General features: G+C 50.4%; 1 protein-coding gene across 3 annotated transcripts in view; it reads right to left on the minus strand.

Moving 5' to 3' along the window:
* ITGA9 (integrin subunit alpha 9) overlaps positions 1-27,173 on the minus strand; it is a 357,855-nt gene that overhangs the window by 9,667 nt on the left and 321,015 nt on the right. For 2 of the 3 annotated variants that reach the window (XM_078432512.2, XM_078432513.2), the window contains exon 27: positions 24,656-24,775. In XM_078432512.2, coding sequence (XP_078288638.1) covers positions 24,656-24,775 — 120 coding nt within the window. Of the gene's footprint in view, positions 1-10,813; positions 11,114-24,655; positions 24,776-27,173 lie in introns of those variants that run through there. The other variant, XM_078432514.2, reaches the window with a different exon arrangement.

The following is a 27,173-nucleotide window of genomic DNA, read 5'->3' on the forward strand; positions in this document are numbered from 1 at the left end:
TTTTGTAGGTTATACAGCAGCTCTTTTCATATGCTTTGAGTGCTGTCATGGAGACAAAATAGAACTTTTTTTTTTTTTTTAAGGGAGGCTTAGGACAGATGGTGGGGAGGGTTGGGGAGACAGTGGGAAGAACAGACAAATAGACCAACGGGATAGAACAGAGACCCGGTAATGAACTCTCACACATATGATCAAATGATTTGTGACGAGGATGCCAAGACCATTCAATGGAGGGGAAAGACAGTCTTTTCAACAAATGGGCCTGGGGCAACTGGATATCCACAGGCAAAGAATGAAGGTGGACCCATACCTCACAGCACATACCCAAATTAATTCAAAATGGAGGAAGGACCTAAAGCAATGAAACTCTTAGAAGAGGCGCACCTGGGTGGCTCAGTCAGTTAAGCGTCTGACTTCAGTTCAGGTAATGATCTCATGGTTCTTGAGTTCAAGCCCCACGTCAGGATCTGTGCTGACAGCTCAGAGCCTGGAGCCGGCTTCGGATTCTGTGTCACCCTCTCTCTCTGCCCTTCCCCTGCTTGCACTCTGTCTGTCTCCCTCAAAAATAAGTAAACATTAAAAAAAAACTCTTAAAAGAAAACACAGGACAAAAGTGTCTCAACATTGCATTTGGCAATGATTTCTCGAACACAACACTAAAGGGACAGGTAACAAAAGAAAAAATAGACAGTTTGGACTCTATTAACATTGGACTCTACAAAAACTTAAACATTTTATGCTTCAAAAGACATTGTCCACAGAGTAAAAAGGAAACCCACAGAACGGAAGAAAATATTTGCAAATCACATATCTGATAAGCAGTTTATACCCGGAATAAATAGAGAACTTCTAAAACTCAGCAACAACAACAACAACAACAAACAACCCAATTCAAAAATGGGCAAAGAGTTTGAGTGGGCATTATTCCACAGAAGATCTACAAATGGCCAACAAGCACATGAAAAGGCGTTCCACATTACAAATTGTTAGGGAAACGTTAAGTCAAACCTACAATGAGATACTGCCATATACGCATTAGGATGGCTACTGTGAAAAAACAAACGAACAACAAAACCCAGAAAACAAGTGTTGGTGAGGATGTGGACAAATTGGAACCCCCGTGCATGCTTGGGGGCATAAATGGTGCGGCGGTATGGAAAACAATATGGTGGTTCCTCAAATACTTAAAAATAGAATTAAGCATATCATCTAGCAATCCCATTTCTGAGTATACACCCACAAGAATTGAGGGCAGGGTCTTGAAGAGGTATTTGTGCACCCATGTTCACAGCAGCACCCCTCACAGTAGTCAAAAGGTGGAAGCAACCTAAGTGGTCTGTTGGCCAGTGAATGGACGAGCCAAATGTGGGATGTATATACAATGGAATATTATTCAGCTTTAAGAAGAAAGAAAACTCTGCAATATGCTACCACATAGATGGGCCTTGACGACATTATGCTAAGTGAAATACGCCAGTCACCAAAAGACAAACACTGTAGGATTCTACTTACATGAGGTACTTAGAAGAGTCAAAATCATAGAAACAGGAAATAGAAGGGTGGTTGGCAGGGGTTGGGGAGAGGGGAGAATGGGACTTGCTTAACAGGTAGAGAGTTTCAGTTTAACAAAACGGAAAGAGTTATGGGGATGAATGGTGGTGGTGCCTGTACAACAACAATTTGAATGTGCTTAATACCATTAAAAATGGTTAAGATGGTAAAATATATATTATGTGTATTTCATGATGATTTTTTTTAAAGCAAAAAAAAAAAAAAAAAAAAAAGGAGGCTTGGGATAGATGGCTGGGAGGGCTGGGGAAAAAGAGGGAGCTCGCAAGGTTCAGGGAGCGCTGACCAGTTGGGCGGGGAAATCACGCGAACGTTCCATCAAATGGAGTGTTTAACAGAAGCTGGAAGAATGTAATTTCCGGACTGCTGAGGAAAAAACTTCCATAATGAGTGATGTCCAGAATAGGTAACAGTTCGAAGATTCAAATTCTAGAGGTAACTGATACGGGCCAGAGCTTGCTGCTAATGAGTGGGTAGACAAAGCCATAATGACACCATATGCAAGTATCTATAATTCAGCCAGAATCATTCAACCGATGTTCCTGAATCCCCTCTTTGGGGATGGTCATGTGTATATGCAGCTGCATTATTCCCTGTGTCCATCTGCCCTGGGGGTCCTAGGTGAACTTATTTTCTTCCCAAGTTCCCTTAGGCAAGGTTCTGGGATGTGGTGGGGTAGTGGTAGTTTGGCGGGCAGGGGGCGGGGTACTGCCCCACCAATAACCAGGGCTCTCTTCTGCAAGTCCCCCGTCTCTCAGGGCCCTGGTGGGTATGGTCCTCTGCTCCTTTTCTCTCCTGCTGGCTGTTGGCCCATGATCTGCTTAAATCAATAGCTCATCTTCTCAAACACACCCCTACACTGTACATTCCACACGTCATCTGTCAACAGTTTTGGACATGGCAATGAGAGCATCTTAGATATTTGATATTACAAATATCCTGGGGAGGTCTTACATGGAGAGTCCATGGATGGTCATCATTCCTCAGAAGAGCCTGGGCAATAGTCTGTATTTCTGTTGTGTAAGGAGTCACTAAATGTTTTAATGATGAATGTATAGCATCTTAGAGCTATCTCTTGTCCTGAAAATACAGGATCCCTCAAGAAAGCTATTCACTACTATTCACTGTCGTTGGAGTTTGCAGTATCTGTTGTTATTCTCATGTTGCAAGCCCCCAGGCTAAGGAGCTAACCTTGCAGGGACGAAGGAGGGAACAGAGGGATCTGAGTTTTTGATCATTGAGTACGAACACTCATGCACCGTGGGTGAGAATGCAAATTGGTACAACCACTGTGGAAAGCAGTATGGAGGTTCCTCAGTAAATTAAAAATAAGATTACCCTGTGAACCAGTACTTTCACCACTGGGTATTTACCCAGAGAAAACGAAAACACTACTGGAAAAGCTACACGCACGCCTATGCTCATTGCAGCGTTATTTACAATCGCAAATACAGGGAAACAATCCAAGCATTCATCCATGATGAGTTACTAAGAAGAGGTGATAGAGATATATAGATATAGATATAATGGACTATCACTCAGCCATAAAAAAGAATGAGATTCTGCCATTTGCAACAACATGGATGGATCTAGAGAGTATTATGCTGGTGATACAAATCAGACAGAGAAAGACATATACTTTATGATTTCACTTACCTGTAGAATCTAAAAACAAAACAAATCGACAAACAACAGACTCTTAAATACAGAGAACAAACTGGCGGTTGCCAGAGGGGAAGTAGACGGGGGAAGTGGTGCTGAAACAGACAAAAGGGATTAAGAGGTACAAACTTGTAGTTACAAACTAAAGAAATCAGGGAAATGAGGGGTACCTGGATGGCTCAGTCGGTTAAGTGTCTGGCTCTTGATTTGGGGTCGGGTCTTAATTATGAGAACCATAATCTAATGGTTCTTGAGATTGAGCCCCATGTTGGGCTCTGTGCGGAGCCTCTGGGATTTTTCTCTCTGCCCCTTCCCCGCCCCCGTGTGCGTGCGCTCTCTAAAAATAAATAGTGTGGAGGTTCCTCAAAAAATTAAAAATAGACCTACCCTATGACCCAGCAATAGCACTGCTAGGAATTGACCCAAGGGATACAGGAGTACTGATGCATAGGGGTACTTGTACCCCAATGTTTACAGCAGCACTCTCAACAATAGCCAAATTATGGAAAGAGCCTAAATGTCCATCAACTGACGAATGGATAAAGAAATTGTGGTTTATATACACAATGGAACACTACTTGGCAATGAGAAAGAATGAAATCTGGCCTTTTGTAGCAACGTGGATGGAACCGGGGAGTGTGATGCTAAGTGAAATAAGTCATACAGAGAAAGACAGATACCATATGTTTTCACTCCTATGTGGAACCTGAGAAACTTAACAGAAGACCATGGGGGAGGGGAAGAAAAAAAATGGTTAGAGAGGGAGGGAGCCAAAACATAAGAGACTCCTAAAAACTGAGAACAAACTGAGGGTTGATGGGGGGTGGGAGGGAGGGGTGGGTGATGGGTACTGAGGAGGGCACCTGTTGGGATGAGCACTGGGTGTTGTATGGAAACCAATTTGACAGTAAATTTCATAATGAAAAAAAATAAAAATATATAAAAATAAATAAACTTAAAAAAATAATACTATGTACATTTCCAAGGACATGTACTCCATCCACTAGACTTGGTGCCTCGGGAAGAGGGGGAAATGTAAGTGGGGACGGAGCCAGGTGGATAAAGGAGAAAAATGACACAAAATGAGAAAAGGCTTTGCGTGGACGTGAATTTGATTAACCAACTCTGTGTACCTGAGATTCCCACTCTGACCCCAAATAAAGCCTTTCCCTTTGCTTACATCCAGCCCTACACACTTAGGGTTTAGGACACTTACATTCTGAGTATCTTACACATGGTGGGTGTGGCGACGTAGTTACCTTCAACATGTGCACTCCTCTTAGACCTTAATAATCCACTCCCCATCCTCCTTTGCGGGCGGGTGGATTTTTACGACAAATTTCTGGTTAGTGTTGTATGGGACTTCTGGCAAGGCTAGTGAGAAGGGAGGAGGCATGTGGCATTTTATCCTCCTCCCCTACTGTTGGCCTGGAATATTGTCATGGTGGTTGGTTCCTTGGTAGCCATCTGGAACCAGGAAACAACTTTAAGGATGTAAACCACATGCCTCGAAAGATAGGAGCTGATGTGCTGATGATCCACGAAGCTGCTATATGAGATCTTGATGACTCAGACCTCGTCTTCTCTTATGTGAGAGAGGAACACACTTCTATCGTGTTTAAAACGTTGTCATTTTGGATTTTTTCTATTATATGGAGCCAGAGAGTCTCCTAACTGATAAGGTGGGTTCTGAATAGATGTCGATTTGGAGATAATTTCACTTATCTTAATCTGTCACTTCTTAGAAGAAAGGTTTCCTGGAAATACTTTAAAAATGCCCCCTGCTTTTTCATCTGTTTGGCGAGTAGTTGTACCTTTGATGAGATTTGTTTTAATTTTTAGGATCTTTTTCAATTGTGGAAGAATCACATCAAATAAAGTATAAAATGATCTGGATCCGACTTTGAGGCAAAGCAGGGCTTTGGTAGCAAGCCCAGATGGCACAGCTTCAGATTTCGGCACAGAGTCAGAGATACCTTGTTAAACACACTTCAGTTGGACGTGTACGTAGAATGAATGGACGTGATCTCAGGGTCAGGCGCCTTTGCTGATGGATAGCTGCCAACTGGTTTCATAGCGTAGGCGGGGCTCTAAGTAAGTACTTACATTAATTCGATTACCAAGCACAGTAACCTGATGAACAGACAGTCTATAAGGACCAGACGTAATCTGGCAGACTGAAAAACTCCTGACCGAAGGGGGCCTGACATTGCTAACTGGTGATTTTCTTCCTCTTAGTTTTGTGTCTTTTGATTCCTTTGAGTTTGTCCAGACCTCTTCCTGGCTTAAGGAAACAGGTTGGGTAACCTTAGAGAAATGTATTTAATTAGTCTTCGTGACGGCGGCAGTTCTTGTTAAGCCAGGAAGTATCTGGAATTAAAAAGCTTGAAATTACTCACTGGACCATTGTCCTCAGAGTCAGACTCATCAGTGCTCTTTGCTGCAAACAAAGCTCTTCCTTTCTGGACTTGCAATTTGAGATCTCTTTTGGCTTAGCAATTCATATTCTCCCAGATGTGATTTTATTTAAAAAATAATTTGCATATGCCTCATTGTTGCAAAAGAAATACACGCTAAAAAATGCCTGGAACTACACTAAACCTCAGGCAAGGGAAAACAAAACAAAAAACAAAGCTAATTCACTGCCATTCCCATCTACCTAAAGGTAACCATTTTTAACCCCCTGGCGTGTATCTTCTCATACCCTTCTTCTATACTGTGTGGTGTGTTTGTGCATGAATTTTAACTACGGGGCACTGTAATAACTTTTAATAAGTATAAAGGCAGTAATGAATGAGACAGAAAACAAAACCCAGTAGGTTTGATTGGTATGGCCAAAGGCTTATTCTTGAAAGCACTGGCAAAATAGATCTTTGTTGGTCTCATCCAGGGAAAAAAGAGAAACACACAGAAGTGAACAGCATTTGAGATAAGAACAGGGACGTAACTAGACAGATGGAGATTACAAATGTAAGAGAACACGATGTTTGTAAATGGGTAAGGATGCTACCAGAAAGCTTCTGGGGAAATGCTTGGTGACTAGTGGAAGCAGTCTACTAACAACAAGGAATCCACTCCATTTAATTTGGGCACGTTTGTCTGCAGATCAAAGTCCCAGGTGTGGCCCTGGGCAGGTGGGTGATGCACAGAGAAAGTGGTGACTACGGAATGGAGGCCAAGGATCGGGGACAGTTCGGCCACATGGAGGGGGTTGTTCACGCACGATTAGATAGACCTGCACGTGCTCTTTAACGCTCGTGACGTATTACATTCAAACCGCATCTTCAACACCCTGAAAAGGTTCAAGTTCTTCACTAGCAAAGAAATTACAGACCAAACTCCTGAATCATCTGCAGCCATTTTTTATTCCAAACATGTATTTTTGTAAACCTGCATTCCCCTAACAGTGCAAGTGAATTAGAAGTGACTGCATAAACTTTAATACACTTTTAATGACTTTGGGAGGAGGAACACCCCTCCCACCAAAATTCCTCAACGTAAATGTACATGGATGCATCAGTCAAGTTCTGGAAGTGAAGTTAGCGTGGGTGTCTGCCATGCAATTAATCACTCTTAAAGCTTTTAAACTCACTCTGCCCGTCACACCGTGCACATTAGGAAAAACAACAACAACAACAACAAAGTCTGAAATCTAGACCATTGTGCTATAAAGCATTGCACCATGTGGGAAATTTGTTCATTATCCCAATGTGCTGAAAATCGGAAGACATTCTAGTAGGTTCATCTTGGCCCTAGTGGCATCTGTATCTTCCCTTCAGCCATTCTTTGTTTCAGAAAATATTACCCGCTGTGTGTACCACTGCTCCACATAGCAGAACAACACATTGCTTCGACCCCTGTACGTCGGAGCACTTCTGAAATGACACTCACTTGCTGCCTTTTGTCTGCTAAAGGGCCATTTCCCCGACATAACAATCCTTTGCAGTGCCTCTACATTTCCGGAAGTCTGGGTCAGGTGCATGTGCGTTTCACCAGATGCACATTTCGTATGTAACCTATGTGTAACTGCATTCCCCTGGCCACAATGTCTTTTCCAAGAATAAGAGCAGCGGAACAGCCTTTAAAAAAAAGGACTCTGCTAGGGTTTTAACAGGTAGCCCACAGCACATGTATCACTGGGGGGATCTACTATACTTCTGCATTGAAAACAGGTCCCAGATATTCCTGGGAGGCCTGCTGCTTTTCTGTTTGTTCTTAACTCCCTTGCCTTTGGCTCAAAGATGACTTGGTGAAAGACGACTTTCTAGTGGATTTTCTACAACATTCACCGAACGTGAGAATACTCCTGGTGATGCTGATGCTGGTACCAGCTGACTGAGACAGCGGATTCCTGACGTGTGCCTGTCAGTCAGCATCAAGCCAATGGACCCGCCCCCTTCTTCTAGTATCTCCTTATTCCTAAACCTTGTGGTCTTTTCTTGGCTCACTCTTGTGGTCTTCTTTTCTAGGACTCACTCTGGGGATGTCCCCAACTCATGAGTCCCATATCAACGGAGCATAAGTCAACCATTCTTGAAAAGCGGGCATTATTTTCAATTTTTACAAAGGTCCTTTTTCATATTTAAAAAGTGTCTCAATCTTCCCGTCAGGTAAAACCATACTGAATACATAACTAAAAGCCGAAGCAGATTGAACTAATGCTGTGTAAGAGGATATCTGATAGGATTCCACAGTGAACCCACAGAAGCAGGAGGGTTCGAAACCGGAATGCACTGTGGACTTTCAAAAGAATATTCTGGAGAAGTTGTACAGATGCCATTCACCCTGCCTGCTTCCCCTGAGAGCCTATTGAGAGGGCTCACGGTGGGCTGGGCTTCTTTATCACCGTGTCAAGCAGCTAACTTCCTGCTGTCGCCCCACCTGCTACTCAGCACCATCAGACGGGCAGAGGCACCGTCCTTCTCCGGACAGATTCCTGGAGTGGCTGCCTTATGAAGTCTTAGTGATCTCCTGAGCGTATGACTGCTCATGTGGGTCTGCCGTTCAGAATCGACCAGGGGCAAACAGATCCTGGCTCCGAGACCGTCCACGGGAACAGGAGGAGTCATCCTCTACGTGGCCACCAGTGCGTCTGCACCCCTCGTAAGGGAGATGGTTACAGGCTGTAAATGCGTTTGTCCAAAGCCACTGAGGGAGCTGACCCAGGCCTACCGCCTAACAATCTTCAATGGCTTATTAAAGGACTGCATGATACTACGAGCAAAAGTCCATTGAGGGAAAGCCGCACATGGGGTCTCATAGAGGAGACTCTCTGTCCGCCTCTGGCGGGAGGGTTTGGCTCTCCGGGCAGAATGTGCTGCGGAGTTCTCTGGGGAAGCCCCAGCACTTAACGCAGCTCCTGATGTACAGCTTAAAAGTGTCCTTTAAGCGAGTGACCAAGACCCCCTCAAAACTGCCCTCACTACTTTTGATACAACTCACGGGGGAACTTTGACAACTGGTGTCTTTGACTGCATCTGCCCGGTAGCTACCTCTGCCTCCGTCCCTGTCAGAAGCAACATCCCCGCCTTCATTCTAAGATCAGCCTAGTTCATGCCATTGACCCTCTGGCCTTGACATCTATTCCCAGATTCACCAGGAAGGGACACATGATACGTTCGTTGTCTTTCCGCATCAGAGTCAACTGCATAATAAGAAATGAAAAGACGCTTCTGTTCCACGCCGGGTTCACAACTGTCCGGCATCCTCATGATTTTGCCTAAACTTTGGCTATCTTTCCAAGTATTAGCCTGGAATGTGCGTGGAAAAGCCTGTCTCCTCTGGAGTTCTGCGTCTTTGCAATGATGTTCACAGACCCCCCCCCCCCCCAACATGTTAGCTTCCAGTAGACAAGGCCCTACAAGAAAGATCCCCGTCTTGTTTCTTCTTTCGGTCCCATTTGCTACGATCTTTTATGCACCTGGGGCTCCAGCGGGCTGTAATAAGCCATTAAGGACTCTGCCAGACCCTGTTCTCAGCCGCGTGTTTTTTCTCTCATCAGAAGGTCTGTGGCGACCGCGGCCAGGGCTGCGGCCAGTTACTGAGTGTCCCCTGCGGTCCAGGCGCTGTGCTGGGCACACTACACGCATCATCTCATTGCCCTTCTAGAAAATCACATTGCACTCAAAACCAGGCGGCACAGCGCGGCTGATGATAAACACCAACCGGCAAACAGGGAGACTGGAACCAAGGGCAGCAACTCAGCATTCAGGCGCGCGGTGGGCAGGGAAGTGCCAGCGCTGCGCCCAGGTCCCAGTGCATTCTTTTTCACATCATTTCTGGATGCCTCCCCGGGCTGGGGGTGCATTTGCAGCTCTCCTGCAGAGGACTGCCTCTGGGCTGTCGGAGCCGTTCTGCCAGCCGGAGCTGAGAGTGGGAAATTTATAGCTCCCCTGCGCCCAAGAATCTGAAAGATCAGCTCCCTTGCCCCGGGTTGGGGCGACTCTGGGACATAACTTACCCTCCAGAGCTCCCCGCAGGATCAGGCTGAAGCTGCCCTCCTCGGGATGTCCTCTGAAATGGCACCCTTGCCTGGCTTCCTCCCCTTCCCCGTCCTGCTTCCCTCACCCCCTTACTGCCGTCTCCTGTCTCCTACGGGCCGTTCTCCTATGGGCAGAACACCACCTTATTCGGTTACTTGCAGGCAAATCTTTGTACTGGAGTCTGCTTTCGGGGAACCTCCCTTAAGACGCTGTTTTAAAAACTAAGGACAGGTTGAACGGTCATCTCTGGGAAGGAATCTGCAATGGCCATCAGCTGGGGCAGCAAGAGTGGGAGGGGAAGCGGAGACCTCTGACCTCAAATTACCACGAAAAGGCAACACATCACAGCATTCTGACACAAGTCTTTGCTTGGTGGGCACTGACTTAGTCCTCGTGGCGAGCAGACTCGGATGCATGACGTCCAGGATGAGATGCCTTGCTGAGGTTTGCCAGGTGACCCAATGGCCTTGCTCCAAGCTCTTGTCCATTAATCCAAGTGGAAGGAGGGTGTGATGTCCGTACAGGTGATGCCGAGCAGACTTGTGCTAGGGGCAGGTTTTTCCATTCAAAGTCCTGTTGGAAGCCTTCCGATGCAAGGTATGTATGAAAAACCGCTTAGAGTTCTTTAGCACATTATTTCAAACGACTCCAGGCAACAAAGATGCGAATTGTCTTAGGGGTCTGACCTCAACCAGTATACGTGTGGTGCCGCCTGCTTCGTGGCTCACACGAGGTCTCCTCAGGTTATTTTATGTGAACGTCCCTTTTTAACAGCAAGTCCCAAAGTACGATCAGATCTGTACGAATGCACACGTACTTCCAAGATTTCAGCCCGGAGATCAGTGCTTGAGTGAATTATATAACTATTTAATAGAAATAATAAAACATCGATACAAATATAAAGACATAATCAGTACATAAAAGGCTTATATTTATAAAAATACTTTTAGGTAACAGTTTTCCCCTGAGGGTTGACCACGCACGTTGCATCCATAAATATCGTTCACCTCTGTAGCTTGCTTTCCCAAGTTCGGAGTTCACCTTTAAGAAGAAACAGGTGGATCCCACCGCTGCCACCAAAAAAAAAAAAAAAAAAGAAGAAACAGGTGGTGGCTCCAGTCATGTGACCTGGCCAGAGCGGCTGCCTCAGGGTGGCTCCTGGGCTTGACAAAAAACGAGGAAGAGAACAGCATCAGTGGGGCCTCCGAAAAATCTGGAGAAGATTCTTTCTTCCAAATATGGAAGATACAAAGATCAAGGACGACAGGCGGCCGATTGGGTCACGTGACTGGTGTGGCAGGTCACTGGTTTTTCTGGACCCAGTCCCAACTGTCTTCGTTCTCTTTCCGGTTTTTCTCAGCTTCAATAATTTCTTTGTACCTTCGGCGAAAGAAGCCCATCTAAAAGGCAGAGAGAGGAGAAGCCGGGTCAGAATGCTGGAGAATCAGCCCTTTCGGTCCCAAGGCAGCCTGGGGGAGGAGGAGAAAAAGTCCTGTACTCACAGACCTGGGAAGGCTTGGAAAGCCCCTCAGATTAGACCGATTTAGGAAGAGCATTATTGTGGGGCCACTTTTCAAAATGCACGGACTTTCTGCAGGTTCTCTTATGACCGTTCCTTATAAAGTGCTTTTGGTGAAGTGTTTTCTGAACGGTGTGCTGGCAAACACTAGTTACCGAGAGTTATTCAAAGGCATTTGGGAGTAAAATAGTGATTTGCGAATAAAATTCACAGTCAAATGAGTTTGGGAGATGCTGCCTTCTTTCTTCCTTAAAAAAAAATTTTTTTTTAATATATATTTTTGAGAGACAGAGCGAGACAGAGCACGAGCAGGAGAGGGGAAAAGAGAGAGGGGGGACACAGAATCCCAAGTGGGCTCCAGGCTCTGAGCGGGCAGCACAGAGCCTGACGTGGGGCTCGAACTCATGGATGGCGAGACCATCACCTGAGCCGCAGCTGGACGCTTAGCCGACTGAGCCATCCAGGCGCCCCTCTTCCTTTAAGACGTATGTAATGCACGGTAGAAAGTCAAGGATCTAATAGACCCTTAGTAAAGGATCTAAGAAACTCAGGGACTTGACATTTCCTGAGCTCATTTGGCTTTTGATAAACCTATTGTTATCCGGGGAGACATCAGCCATCGTGGGGGAATTGCTAAATACTGCTCTCACAGAACAGGCTTTGAAAAGCGTCCGTCAGTCTGCATTCTACCTTGCTGTTCCTCTAGATCTTTCTCTCAAACCTACAAAACACGCAGTACCTGCCCCACACCCGGCAGTGTGAACTCCCCGAAAACTGGCATCTCACCGGATCCGGGATGGCAGTTTCCTTCAGCTCAGTTCTGGAAAGACCTTCCCCTCTGACGTCACATCCGGCAAGACGAGTTTCTGGGTTTTCTCGCACAGGCATCACAGACATTAAGCATGGGAGCTGACCTTCTCCCATGCTCGGAGAGACCCGGCACGTCTCGTCCTCTGTCGCCAGCATTCGTGGCCGCTGTTTCTGACGTCAGACATCCCTCCCTGCCTCTGCCCTTAAACGTGGCCAGCTGGAGTAGGGTACTCCAACACCCCCTCTTCTTGGCTGTGACAACCCTCAGGTGCACGACCTACCAGAGTTCCCCGGTGGAACTTGCCCGAAGCGGTAACCAGCCTTACTTACCACGTCTTGGTGGGCCTCCTTCTCTTTTGCTGTCTCGCTTTCCTGCTCTGATCAGGGTTTCCTGCGGTCACCTTGCAAATCAGTGACCCGCCCTCAAATCCCCGTTTCAATCCCCTCGAATGGAGGAATTCAAACGGCCGCACGCGTTCAGTCTGCTGTCGGTGAGCCTGCTGTCCTGCAGGTTTGTGGTTCCACACCGTCATGAGCTCGTGACCCCCGTGGCCACGTTCGAAAGCGCTCACGACCAGGAACTTCTGCAGTGTGCCGCCAGGAGCGAATCTGAAACCTGCACCGAGCGAGTCGTCAGGCCAGCCCAGCTCTCACGGGCACGCCCACTTCTCTATCTGTCCATTCGTCCTCATACTCCTTCCCTGTGAGCTGAGCGTCCTCCGTCATCCGATGGGCGGAATTCCTCGCCCCAGAGAAGGGGCTGATGGGCCTCTCCGGGTTGCCAGGGGAATCCTGGGAGCGCACTCAGAGTGCAGTCAGTGAAGGGGCTGAGGCGGGCTGAATGACGGGGAAGAAGCTTTCTTAAAACAACTGCCAAGGGTTTGCGGCTCTGAGTGTCAATCCGCACGGCCAGCGTTTCGGACACTGAGTTCCTAGTGTTTTCGGCCCTGGAAGTTTCTTCTCGGCATAAGACTGCATCTGCCAGGACCCCACTCTCTGGCACTCCCCTCCACCCCCCTGCCCACACACATTTTCCTCTCCTTAAGTCCCTATCACCTTCTCCTCTCTGCAAGGAATGTGGAATCAGGGCTTGGTCTGGATGTTCTGGAAAAAGGCCGTTGTCAAGGCCCTCAAAGCACGCCTGCAGAAGGTCAGGAGAGCAACCCAAGACTTACTGGAAATGTCTCAGAAGTCACTGTTTGAAATACCGTTAAAAGATGTGGTTGACTGGGCAAATATGTCATGAGCACCTTCTGTGCTAAGGAGGACATAATCACGAGAGTAAGGCTGGGTGTAAGATGGAAATAAGGTTCCTTAGCACAGAACTCTGCCTGCTGATGGTGCAATGCTTCACTAATCCCAGATTACTCACTTTCGATCCCAGATAAGTAGCTCATCTCCAGTCAGGCGGAATTTCAACGGCTCCCTCATTATCCTTCGAGTTTGTCTTAAGTCTGAGGACTCCTTGAAGGCAGGGTTTGTGCATTTTGTCCCCGGAGCTTAGCGTATCACCTGTACTTGGCAGTAACCGCAGAAACACCCACAATCCTGCGTCCCCCGCGTCCAGGCCCCTCACCACGTGACTCTGCGGGAGTTCCCATCATGAGGAGGGGGGCTGGTTCCCACCCCCTGACTCTGCACTGTGACTTGTTCTGAAAACCGGACGCAGTGGAGGCGAAGCCGTGTCGGTACCCCGCTTGGTCCTCAAGAGGCCTCTCGCACTTCCCAGAGCCCTGCCCGGCCTCCACGAGTTTGGTCTAGATGCGAGTGCGCTCAGTGAGGCCCCCGAAGACCGGCCAACCCCCAACTGCCTGCAGGCGCAGACACGAGTCTACCCGAGACCAGAGAACCCCCCTGTTAAGCTCAGCCCGACCCACAGACTTGTGAGCTAGACAGACGTTTGCTGCTTTTAAGCCATTCAACTTCGGGATGGTTTGTCACGCAGCGTGAGTCAAGCCATACGGCACCCCGTGTTTTCTGTCTGACTTACTGAAAGTCTTCCTCGCAGGAAGAGAGGCAGGGGCAGCTGGTAGGGTTCTAGACCGAAGGAGCAGCGCCGTGCCTTGTCCTGCTGAACAGACTTTTCTTGCTCGTCTCCAAGCAGCACAAAAGTCGGCTCACTTTCTCACAGCTGTGCTAGCATAAGGATTTAAAATAGAGTGTGCAAGCAATCGAGCAAGGATCTAGAGCAGCCAGATGCACGGTCACATGGAGCTCCCGTGTGCCCATGTTTAAGTGTCATACTTGTTACCAACGAGGTGACAGCACCATCATCTCCTGCAGGCATCCAGAAGCAAGCTCTTTTCTCTCAAGTGGAGTGGTGTCAGCTTCAGTCCTAAGAATCCCTCCCCACCCCCGGGACGGCTGTCACGCCGCTCTCAGAAACAAAAGAGCCTTGCAAACTCTATGCCCCACTGCAACGCCACGGGGTCTCAAGCGCTCTGTGTCCGACACAACCCGGGCGTGGCCTCTTAGACGGAAGGCTGGAGCTGGCCACTGGCGTTTGCCCTTCTTCGATGCAGCCCAAAGACCATTTCTTAAAACTCAGTCCACTCTCACGGCTAGGGAGTTGGGTACAGTGGTGCAGGCTGTGCACTGTAAGAAGGGGGCAGTGCCCCTCACGCCGTGGATATCATGGACATGTCCACTTATTACAACTATTTTCCAGCAGATGGCAGTAGAGTGTCTTTCCCCCCACTCCCCCTCAACAAAATCCGCAGGTTTCCTGAATTTTCTAAAGGATGGGAGTACAGTTTCTGGACGAAGGGGCTCTGTTTGCTAGTTTGCACAAAGGTGAGTGGTGGCTCTCTGTCGAACTAATATTGTTTCTTGCACAACTAAGCTAACTCCGTTTCAGAAAAAGAGAATATCAGCTTTGGGCCGTTTAGAGCCTCGTTGTGGCTTTTGGTACAGAACCCAAAGCCCAGGCTCTGAGTTTACCGAGCAGTGGTCCCCCAACACCTGCGTCACGCCAGGTCTGCCCATTGCCATAGGACCTTCTCGGAAGCGGTGTACGGGAGAGACGCGACAGGGGGAGCCCCGAGTCCTGATGACTGCTCCTGGGCCACAGGTGAGGTCATCTCCTGGCTCTAAGACACCGATGGCATTCTCAGACCTCGGCGGGTTCCCAGAGCAACCCCGGGGCTGCAGCCTGGGGGGCACACAGCTGCATACACCCAGGGTTCACGCGAAGGCGGCCCAAGACACGGAGCCCTCGTCCGGTGGCGATCGTTTTCGAGGAGGTTTTGGAAATTTGGGGAAAACTGCATTTTCCATGTTTATGCTACAGGATGGATACACACAAGGAGTTATAAAATTCTTAGAACGAAGATAAATTGAGACTTCAAAGACATTTCTCTGGCAGCAGGCCTTCCTTAGGCACCTCCTCTCGCTCTGGTTACTCTGGGGGAGACGGCTGAGAAGTGCTGGGCAAACCTGGTTTGGCTGCCAGCTGCGCCCCCTGGGGGATGATTCATAATGAGTTTAAGCTGGACCCTCAGCAGCCCCACAGTCCATTCCCATCCAGTGGAGTCAATGTTGTCCTGCACTTTTTTTTTTTCTGGAACCTTCCAAGGGCTTGCATTGCCACTTGAAGGGCAGAGGGCCGTGTTTAAAACAGTTCTGTCTGCAGCGGAGGAAACGTTCACGGAAACCCTCGAGGAGGACTCAAGCCAAGCCTTGCTCAGCTGCAGACAGAGGCTCAGCTTGCTTTCTGGCTTTTGTCCGCACCGGCCCTGATTGATGGCAGCCCGCAGCCCCGAAGAGCATCGATCGCCCTGAGCCCTCCTGAGAGACTTTCACAATTTTCCGATATAACCTTCTATCAAAAACCTACCCGAAAACAACTAGGGAAACGGCAGATTTCCTCAGGATAGCCCTCATCAGGGAGGTGTTGTGGGAGGCTCGAGGCCTAGGAAGAGAGAAGAAGGCCTGACCGAGTTCTGGGGTCTGCACCAGCCTCTTCCTTCCCAGCCCGCGTTGCAGCGCGTGAGGAACTGGACCGCACGACTCCACAGTATCTGTGCTCTTGTGAGATCCGCACCCCCTCCTCCCCCGGCCCGTGGGTTACCTCCCGGGAAGCCGTTCCAAGGACCTCGGACACACTCCTTCTTTGGACTAGCTCGGGGCCTCATGTGTACGGTCTCTCCGGTTACCCGACTATTTACACAGCACGTCTCTGTCTGGAGATGTCGGCAGGGCAACATCAGCCCAATATTTACTTCCAAGCATAAATAAGTCCCCACTGACTGTCTCTGGCACACGGTTTTAATTGAGGCAGCGTGAAGGGTGTTGGTGGCTGCGCGTGTTTGCACACGTGCGCGTGGATCTGTGCGTTCCTTCTCCGGAGGCGAGGCAAGGATGGGCCTGGTCGGAGGGAAGGCGAGAAGGCCAACGACCCCCGGAGGGGCCGCCAAACCTTGCGCGTTCTCTGAGCCCTTTCACAGATTTCTTTTTCTCAGGGTTTCGGCTTGAGGTCAGAAGTAACGCTCTCAAATAAAAACCACGGACCCAACGCCAGCTCGAAAGCGGCAGGCTCTTGGAGCGGGCCCAGCTGAGGGCGGGGAGCAGCCCGCCTGCCCGGTGCTTGGGAGAGGGGAGGGCCGGGGGTCCCGGCCATCGTGGGAAGGGGCTGGCCACAGGGCTGGCAGGGGAGTGGCGCTTCATCTCGCTGGTCATCTCGCCTGGCAAAAGGGGCAAAGAGGAGGGAGGGGACGGTTCCTTGAACACGGGAGAGGAGGGGGCAGAGGGTTTCTCCTCCACCGAGGGGCGGCCTGTGGGTTCCGGCCAACTGCCCAGGGGAGGGGGTGGGGGGGAGAGAGAAGCGGGGGGCCCTAGACGCGGCTTTTTCTCCCAACGGAAGAGCCTCCCGGCGTCTTCACTCGCTTGCCACCTGACTCAGAGGCTGGCTTAAGGAGCCGAAGGCACTTCTTAACGTGCCCGAGTCCCACACCAAGCGGTTCTCCCTACCGTAGCTCTGAGCAACCACGCTTTCTTCCGTAAACAGGCCTTTGTGAGGGTCTTGGAGAGGCACGAGGCCCGGGCAGGAGCTAAGGGAGAGGGGAGGGAACTCATTTGGATTTTTCTCCCTTAAAAAGAGTCTCACGTTTCAAAGTTTTCTTCCTGCATGGTGGTTTGGCAGGCTACCGTAATCCTGACACACACAGTTTAAATTATGGCTCCCGGCGTCTGCTAACATCCCAGCTTTGGCAAAGCTGATTAGGATCCATTTCAGTATCTGAAGAAGGGGCTGGTTAGCTCAGGGCCCTCACTGTGGATTTGGTACTGGAGTCAGGGCCTGGGGCTGCCAAGCAGGAGGGCGCCTGAGGTGCAGCGGGGGGGGGGGGGGGGGGGGGACCTTCGGGAAGGCCCTGGGTCTGCGCAGAGGCACAGGAGGAGGCCAGTGGTGGGGGTGGGGGGCGGAGGGGGGTCTGGAGCCCCGCTCTGGAACAGGCCATCTGCTGACCTGTAAGGGGTTTCTTTCAGATAAACACGTAGAGCAACAGTGGATGATGGGCCCGTTAGCGGCCCCACAGGGACATGCGGGAGGGCCCAGGAGCTGGTGGCACAAGCTTGGCCCGGCCAAGTCCTGCTCGGGTGTGTGTATGTGGCTCAGCCACCATCTCTGGTCACTTAACCGCATTTCCCAGAGGTCTTCCAGACTGACTAAGGCCTCTTCTGTCTACCGCTGTCCTTTTGCCCAGAGTCTGTCGCCTGGTAGGGACCCAATACTGTCTGCTGAGTGAAGGGACTAGCCATCTTCCAAGTGTGAAACGTGCTGACCCGCAGGCCCGTGTGGCACAATGAATACATCAGCACAGCCACCTGCTTTGTTCCGTCTCCCAACCACGCTACGATTTGTGTTTACGTGGCACATTGTGGGGAATGGCCATTTTTGGCACATCGGCTCGAGGCAACGGCCAACGACCGCAGGGAGCCATGTCAGGAGCCACTCGAAAGGGAACTTCAAGAGATGTGGCTCCTCAAGGCAGAGGACTTGAACGCCGCCTACCTGTCTTCAAAGGCCCCAGGAAGGCACCCCCTGGTCAACAGTAGCGACTGGGGACCACTCAGTGGCTTTCCCCTTGACAGGAAGAGAGGGGAATATATACGAACTGTGGCAATAAGCCCAAACCATTAAGACCTCCCATGGAAGTTACATATTAGGCTGGCTTTTCATCCAACTAATCAACAGACTTCTAGGCACTGGACTGTCCATACGATATCAGATCTCAATTCACTGTATGTAAGGCATCATTCTGAGGTTATAGATATAGGAATCACAGTTGACAAGAGGTCTGTAGGTGAAGTTTTAGGAGTCTATAGGTCATCACAATAATCCTACATTTCGTTTGCCATTTTCAACCTCCTAGAAAGTCATCACATTTAGTTAGCTGTTTAAGAAAGAAGATATTGGGGCACCTGGGTGGCTCAGTCAGTTGAGTGTCTGATTCTTGATTTCAGTTCAGGTCATGATCCCAGGGTTGTGGGATCGAGCCCTGTGGGATCCTCGCTCAGCATGGAGCCTGCTTAAGATTCTCTCTCCGAAGAATGAAATCTTGCCATCTGCAGTGATGTGGATGGAACTGGAGGGTATTATGCTAAGTGAAATAAGTCAGGTAGAGAAAGATACCACATGTTTTCACTCAAATGTGGATCTTGAGAAACTTAACAGAAGACCATGGGGGAGGGGAAGGGGGGGGAAGTTACAGAGAGGGAAGGAGGCAAACCATAAGAGACTCTTAAATACTGAGAACAAACTGAGGGTTGATGGGGGGTGGGGGGGGAGGGGAAAGTGCGTGAAGGGCATTGAGGAGGGCACTTGTTGGGATGAGCACTGGGCGTTGAATGGGAGCCAATCTGACAATAAATTATATTAAAAAAAGAAAAGATTCTCTGTCTCCCTCTGCCCCTCCCCCACTCAGGCACATGCACACGCACGTGTTCTCTCTAAAAGGAAAAAAGAAAAAAAAGAAAAACGATATTTTTCTTAAACTTCCTCTGTCAACCTCCTTCCTGCATTGTAGCTTTGCCTGAAGAGATTACCCACTCTGAATGCCGAGTGCACTCATGAATGTTGCACCAAGATTTGCTTTTACCCCCTTTTCCCCAAAGGAGCTCAATCACGATTTTCCCCGACACTATGGAAGAGAGGCGAGGTCTCATCTACTTGAAAACGATCGTGACTTTTTTTTTTTTTTTTTTTTTTTATTTATTTTTGGGACAGAGAGAGACAGAGCATGAACGGGGGAGGGGCAGAGAGAGAGGGAGACACAGAATCGGAAACAGGCTCCAGGCTCCGAGCCATCAGCCCAGAGCCTGACGCGGGGCTCGAACTCACGGACCGCGAGATCGTGACCTGGCTGAAGTCGGACGCTTAACCGACTGCGCCACCCAGGCGCCCACGATCGTGACTTTTGAAGAAACGATTGAACGTTTGCCCCTAGTTCTGAACATCATGAATGTGGCAGATGAAAGGCGGCCCCCCCCTCCCGTGAAGATGTGGCGTCTATTTCCCCTCCCTTGAATCTGGGCTGCCAGGTGACTGCTTTGACCAACCGAGTATGGTGGAATGATACTACGCCAGTTCTGGGCCAGCCTTTGAGAGAACGAGCAGCTTCCACCATGCTCCCTTGGGGCCTCAGCCACCACGTAAGAAGCCAGACCCCACCCTGGGGAGGCTCTAAGTCTACATGGAGAGAGAGAGGGGCTCAGCTGAGTCTGGCCCCCCAGCCATCCTCACCAAGGTGCCAGGAATGTGACTGAGCTGTCTTAGACTCCTCAGACCAGCCTGGCCGCCAGGGAAATGCCACCGAGTGACCGCACTCAATGCCACGGGGAGCAGAAGAATCACCCAGGCAAACCCTTCCTGGATTCCCGCCCCACACATTTATAAGATACAATGCCCCTCAATTTGGGGGCAGTATGTTACACAGCAGCGGCTAAAAGGTACGATATAAAAGCCCACAGCTCGAGCAACGGCACCTCAGGAAACCATGAAACCCTAAAGGGGTGAATGCCTGTCTAACTTCCTTCTTTTATGAGAGTCACCCCAACCCCCACCCCGCCTCCCAAAGTGCCATCTTGAATCTTCCTCCTTCCCGAGTCTTAGCTGTTGGGATCAGTAGGGCACATGGGACCCAAGCTGAGCCAAGTTCTCTCCCTGCCAGCTCCCTGCCTCCAGCCACAGCGGTGGACATTCTCTCCCCTGGACTTGCAGAGCTGGGCGTCAGAGGTGGCCGATCAGTCTGTGTCTGGGGCTAGGAGTCACTGAGACGTACCCCTCAGGAGCAGCGGGGGGCACCCGTTTTTTCCCGTGTGCAGAGAAGTGTGGGGAGGCAGGTCAGCTCGGGGAGAACGGGATGCAGGAGTGTAGAGGGGCAGGGGTGAGGGGCTGCGGGGGACAAAGGGAGGGAGAGGGGGTTATCTGGCTTGGCTTCTGGACACTTTCTGGGTCTGGATGCACACATCTCCTTTGGGGCCTGTGTGTACTCTTGCGCCCTTACAATTCTTGCTGAAGTGGCTGTGAATGGATTTCTGGGCTTTTTTTTTTTTTTTTTTGGCAACTGACAAGAAGGGCCTTGGTGATGCCTGAGGTGGGAAACGGAAGGGAAAGCGGGCCGGGCCGGTGAGGTGACAGGAATGTCCTTCCGTAGACCTTCCGCCTGCTGGGTGAGGGGGCCTGGGAGTGATTCACGCCCAGTCTAGTCTCCTGTAGGCCCCGCACACTCAGAATGCCTCACCCCAAGCTGCCTCTCTTCCGGAATGAATTCAAATCGCACCTTCCTTACTCTCACCAAGGGAAACCGTCCACTGTCTAGTGAAAACAGTGAGGGACCGTCTTCCTTCCTGACCTCCCCAGTCCAACCGGCCACCAAATCCCGCTCTAATTGGCTCTCCTCTCCTCCATCCGTGGCCACTGCCCTAGCCCCCGTACTGTCCCCAGATCTCTCTCCCGAGACAGCTCTGGCCATGCCACTGCTCTGTCCGCAGACCCACCCCTCCCCCCTTTCCCCTTTCCCCTGGGTGGTGGGCGCTTTCAGAGAGTCGGGGTCGACCATCTTACCGCGGGCCACTGCTTGCCCGTGACATGCCTCCCACGCGGCTCCCATTCTCACCTCCTCTTCCTTCTTAGGGAACATCCACCCGCCCTTCCCTGCCTGGAGAACTCAAACCACATCCAAGGCCAGGCTTGGATGACACCTCCTTTGCGAAATGTCCTCTGACTTCTCTCGGGTGCTTCCGTGTGTTCAGCTCGGGGCTAAGCATTTTGCCTGCATCCTCCCTATACCTCAAGTTAGAGGTTGCGGTCTCCGTTTTACTGAGGGAACGGAGGGTCGCAGAGGGTGACCGTCCCCAGCCACACAGCTGGCAAACGTGAGAGCCAGGTTTCAACGGTACCTTCGTCTCAGTTTCCAGAGAAGTTTGCACACGCTTATCACCCCCTAGTCCATTTATAGGTCTGTGTGCTAGATGGCGAAGCATTCAGGGTCAGGGAGGAGTCACAATTATCGTCGTATCCAGGTGCCTACCCAGCGTTTGGTTCAAAGCAAACGTTCAATAAATTGAGCTGAAATGAAATATTGCTCTTGGAGGATGAGCAAAGTGGCTTTCCACTTTGGAGTCATTTAACTGCTTCCTTAAAGGTGTTGTCAGACCCTGCGCTTCCCCCCTCGTTAGTGATGCCAAGACCTCGTCTGGGGTAATGCCACCACTTGACTGCCACCACTCTGCCCCCTCGCCCAGTCCGTGGTAGAGGGTGGGGTCCGCCTCCTCGGGTCCTGGCACTTCGGATCACACAGCAGCTGGGTGACATCAGGGTCCTGACTACCCACGGCAGCTATCTCCCGCAACCTCATTCTTTAAACAAACACAGCAGAAGCAAAGCTAGGCAGATGGCAGGCGGAAGAAGGCACGAGTGTGGACACAGAGTTGGGACACAGACCTGAATGGCAGGGCCAAGGCGGGTGGCCAGAAGGAGGGCATTCCCTCACGAGCAGGGCATGGCCACCACACTCCCCACTCTCTGTCCCTGTCTGGTCTCACGTACCCAGCCTTGGAGGACTTCCTGTCATCTGAGGAGCCCAAAGGCAGAAGGAAGGAGTACACGCGCACACACACACACACACACACACACACCCCAACCAAAGCTCTTACTGTCTTTTCAGATCAAACACCGAGCTGGCTTTGTTCTCTGCCTGCAGACCTGAGGCCGTCCCGGCCGGAAGGAGTCGGAGGACACAAGGGGGAGTTGAGAACCTATCTGGCCACGCAGATTAAACAAACGACAAACTGGCACATTATTTTTTGTTTCTTTTTGAACAGGTAATAGCCACTCCTGGCAAATATATAGGGAAATGGACACTTTTGATATGGCGCTTGTGGGAGGGGGAATGGGTATAACCTTTCTAGAGGCGATTTGCAGGATGTAATAAAAGGCTTAAAGCATGCATTTCCTCTGACTCAGTAATTCCATTTCTAGGGTTTCATCTTAAGTACATAATGAAGGATTTGTGCAAATATTTGGCTCTAAGGATATTCACTGTGGCCCCGTTTAAAGGGGGTGTGAATCCAGGACCACCTGGCTCCCAGCGTCGGGGGACAGGATGGGTGCATGCAGACACTGGGGCCGCCTGGAGGTGGGTTTTTAACAACATGGAAAGATGTTTGCAGTATTGTGTCCGGGGTGGGGCGGGGGAGGCTGAAAAGAGCACACGGAATGTCTGAGAAGCATGGGAACGTAAGAGAAACTTCTCTTCAAGGAATGTGTTCCATGTAGTTTTCTTTAAACCTCCAGAACTTTTTCAGGTGACGTAGGCCTCCACTTACAGCAATCAGCCCAATTGTCAGTCTGAAGAATGTGTAGTGAAAACACGGTGTTTCCTGTGTCTCGACTTCTTGGATACAAGTGCGTGTATTATGCTTTTATTTCAGATGAATAATTGGACCCACTGTTTTAACGTTAGAGGTATCGTCCCTCTAAACATGTCGTGTGTACTACTGGGAAGTTCAACATCCTTCTCAAAAATAAATAGGTGCTATGAGAATGCTTGGCCTACATCTCTACAGAGAAGAAGGTCAAGAAGGGACAATACTGTTCATCGTGGTTATTCTGAGATGCGGACTCCTGAGTGTTTTTGTACTTTTTTTCTTTTAGAGACTTAAAATTTTTTTAAGTCTTTCTTTCTTTATTTGTTTATCTATTTAGAGAGACAGAGACAGAGACAGAGCAAGCAGAGGAGGGGCAAAGAGAGAGGCAGAGAGAGAGAATCCCAAGCAGGCTCCACGCTGCCGGCATGGAACCTGATGTGGGGCTCGAACCCACGAACCGTGAGATCACGGCCTGAGCTGAAATCAGGAGTCGGACACTTAACCGATGGAGCCACCCAGACGCCCCTATACCTTTTTTTTTAATGTTTATTTATTCCTGCGAGAGAGAGAGAGACAGAGCACGAGTGGGGAGGAGCAGAGAGAGACGGAGACAGAATCCGAAGCAGGCTCCAGGCTCTAAGCTGCCAGCACAGAGCCAGACGCGGGGCTCGAACCCACAAGCCGGGAGATCAAGACCTGAGCCAAAGTCAGACGCTCAACCGACTGAGCCACCCAGGCGCCCCATATACCTTTTTTTTTCTTATTGACAGGTTATGTCTGATCAATGAATACAAATTATTTTGTGACCCCCAAGAAAGTGATGATTTGAATTTAAAGCATCCGTCCATAATAATATAAGAGGCTGCTTCCCACCTGCATCTGAAACCCGGAACACTAGCAAAGCAGGGCTTTGGTGGCAACAAGTCCCAGCTCTGCCCTCTGGTGCTATTCTAGGACCTGGAGACGTAAGGACCAACCGGGGACCCACTTACCTGGGACATGAGCGCTCAGAAGGAGGGGCACACCTTCGCTAGATAATGACTCTGAGGTTGTTACTGATGAGCACACAGGCTCTGAAGGGAAGGGACTCCAGACCTCTGAGAGTGTGAGGCAAAGAAGCCAGCTCAGACTTGGGGTGTGGACACCCCTTTCCCCTTGAGAAAGTGACAAGAGGCGAGAAGGAGGGGCCGGTGTTCCCTGGTGAAGGAAGCAGGGCAAGTGTATCCCCGGGCTCACCTACAAGTGAACCACCCGGGGTTGGGAGAACGGACCACGCAGCTCCCCAGGCGGAACTCTGGACAATATCTCATCTTAGTTGCCCGAGTCCTCGGGGCAAAAGTCCTTTTCCTGTTCCACATGGGAAGAAAACCAAGAGTCGCTCAGCTTTTGCTTTGCTGGTGTTTTCTCCGAGCAAACGGTGAACCACCCCAGGCCCTGCTGTTCCTCCCAGGCTTCTGTCGTGGAGTCGGGCTCCCACCTTTCTGTTGGGACCAGTGAGAAGGTAAGAACAGGGTGGGGCTGAGACGTCTGCTCTCGCTCTAAAGGTCCAGGCCTCGGCTGTAATGGCCTCAAGTGGAGCCAGGAGTCCATTCGAACCTGAGGGGGACGCTGACCTTGCTTCACTGTACCTGCACCATGAAGGAAGTTCTAAAAGGAAGCTCCTTTCAAGAGGATCCTCGCGAGGCAGGAGGGCTGGGCATCCATGGCTGGGGGCTCCACAGGGCCCTGCAATCACCAGACTCACCTTCCAGAGCAGAACAGCCAGCAGCAGGAAGATGAGTATTCCCACCAGCAGACTTATGGCAATGATCCAGCCCACGACGTAGCCACGGGGCTCCAGATTGTGCAAGGCTTCGAAGACCACCTAGGAGGCAAAGCAGAAGGGGGAATGATTTTCAGATGGAAGTGCCCATAGCGTGACGGAGCCCGGCCTGGGCTTGACGTTCGGAGCGAACTACAGAGGAGTCCAGACCGTTGTTACCGAAGACCGGACTCTGTGCAGTTCTCTCCTGGTCGTAGACTGATGGATTTTTCACCATCAGGGGGTGAAAAAGCCACTTGAAATCCAAGCCCCAGGTCTTGAGAGGGTTGTAACAACAACAAGCCTGACTTCAATATCATGAAGTGAACCTAAGTGTGGCGAAAGTCTCAGAAGACGCACTCTTCTGCATTCGGGCAACAACGGCCTCCCGTGCATTACGGTTTTGCGATGGAGGACGTGGCCGTGCCGGCTTCTTTCCAAGTGTTCAGCTCAACGTGTCGCTCAGCGCAAGCATCTGACGGATGCCACTTTCCTGACAGACTGTCACTCCCCAAGGGCCGGGACGCCATCCGTCTCCGGTCTCATGGCAATGCCTAGCACACTGGAGACCCTCACTCCTGAAGCGCCGGGCTCTGGTTTTCGGTGGGAACCATGTGCAATCCCAGCCCGTGCCTCCGTGAGGCAAGTTTCCCCAAGTTTTATGGGAAGTCAGTGGTGTGCTGGAACTGGCCATCGGCCGGCAAGGGCCAGCCGTGTGCTCCTCTTCCTGGCCGCATCGACGTGGGGGCATTTACACTCCAGAAATTGGGAGACAAGTCAGGGCCCCCCACCCACCTGCTGGAGAACGGATTGCTTAACATGTATGGGCTCGACACTAATTGGACCCTTTGGCTCTGCTCCAGCCCCACTGGGCACGGTGGGGTTTGGTTTTGTAGAATTCCAAGCATCCATTGTGTCCTTGCCGCATAGTAACCTTGCCCTAACGATCACTGCCCACTCAAGCTCGCTGCAAAAGAGACAAAAGTCCCAGCTCTGGGCAGTCATTGTTTCCCTTGGCTGCCCAGCTGGCCCATCCCTGGGTCTTTGTCCACGCTGGGCCATCCCCTCCTTGGGGAGAGCCTGTCTGAACCTAGCCAGATGCTGGAGGCCGGCTGTGGCTTCCACCTTGCCTGGAAGCTTCACTAATCATGGGAGCCCAGGGATTCCCCACTCAAGCTTCATGGGGTGATTGGGCACAGTACCTTACAGTGACCAGCACTGCTTATGGCCCCTTTTAGGGCCTGGCTCCCAGCTAACTCTTCCCAAATGCTCCTCTGCGTCTTGTAATCTCCTATCCACGTTATACAACTACCCGATGAGGGATTCAACGCCCATTTTACAGAGGGGGACCATGGAGGCCCAGAGAGGACAAGACTTTTTCTCTGGGCCAAGTAGCTGAAGTACACAGTCAGGATTTGAACTCAGGTCCAGCCAACCCCAACCCCCCAAATCTGAGCTTGTCAACACTGCACCACTGAGTGCCTAGATGACGATGGCTCTTCTTAAAGACTACCTGTTGGTTAAATAGGTCATTTGTTGACGGCGCCCTGGTGATAAGAAAAGCAAAGGTGTGCATCTCGATCTCATTGCATCCATTCCCACAGCCCGAGTAGGAGGGGAGGGGTGTGTGCTGGGGGGAGGGGCCGGATGGCCAGTCATGAGGCAGACAAGCTGCCACAGTTGCACCCATAGACGCTGAATCCAGAACCTCATCTCAAAGAAAATCAGGCAGAGCAGAGACCATCCCTTCCTACACGGGGGCAAATGAAAGAAAACTGCCTACACACATAGTCATTCTGGGAACGGAAAGGAGGCCTCTTTGCTGTATTGTGCTCACTGGCTATGTGACCTTGGGCAAGGTACTTAACCTCTCTGAGCCCCCTTTCTCTCATCTGCAACATAGGGGTAAAACAGCAGCTCTGCAGAGAATTCAAGGGGCTAAGACACACAGAGCCCCAAGCTTGGCACCGGGCAGAACCCAGCTCTGACAAACAGGTGATTTCTCCATCACTGCTGGCAGGGAGGTATTTTTGAGGTTGGGCATGGTTGGCTACTTTTCCATTTTTAAAAACTATTTACTGATGTCTAATATACACAGAGAAAAGTAAACACAACCCAAGTGCACAGCTCACTGAATTCTTATCCCACGCATGCTAAATGCACAGGTGCAACCAGTACCCAGAATAAGAAACAGAATGGGACCAGAACCCCCGGAAGTCCCCTTTGCACGCCTTTCCGGCTAACCACCTCCCCATCACGGGTAACCGTGACCCTGACTTCTAAGGGCCTGGATTAGCTGCACCTGCTTTTGTCCTCAGTACACCTGGAATGGCACAGCGTCAACTGTGAAGTCTGCCATCACGCGCCCATCTGTTCAGACTAGAGATTCAGGTCTTTAAAGAAAGATTCACGCCCTTGGGTTCTTGCCCCTGAAAGGCTGTGGATTGGGTCACCCCCCACA

Source organism: Panthera onca, chromosome C2, assembly GCF_046562875.1.
Source record: "Panthera onca isolate mPanOnc1 chromosome C2, mPanOnc1 haplotype 2, whole genome shotgun sequence".
Lineage (NCBI taxonomy): Eukaryota > Metazoa > Chordata > Mammalia > Carnivora > Felidae > Panthera > Panthera onca.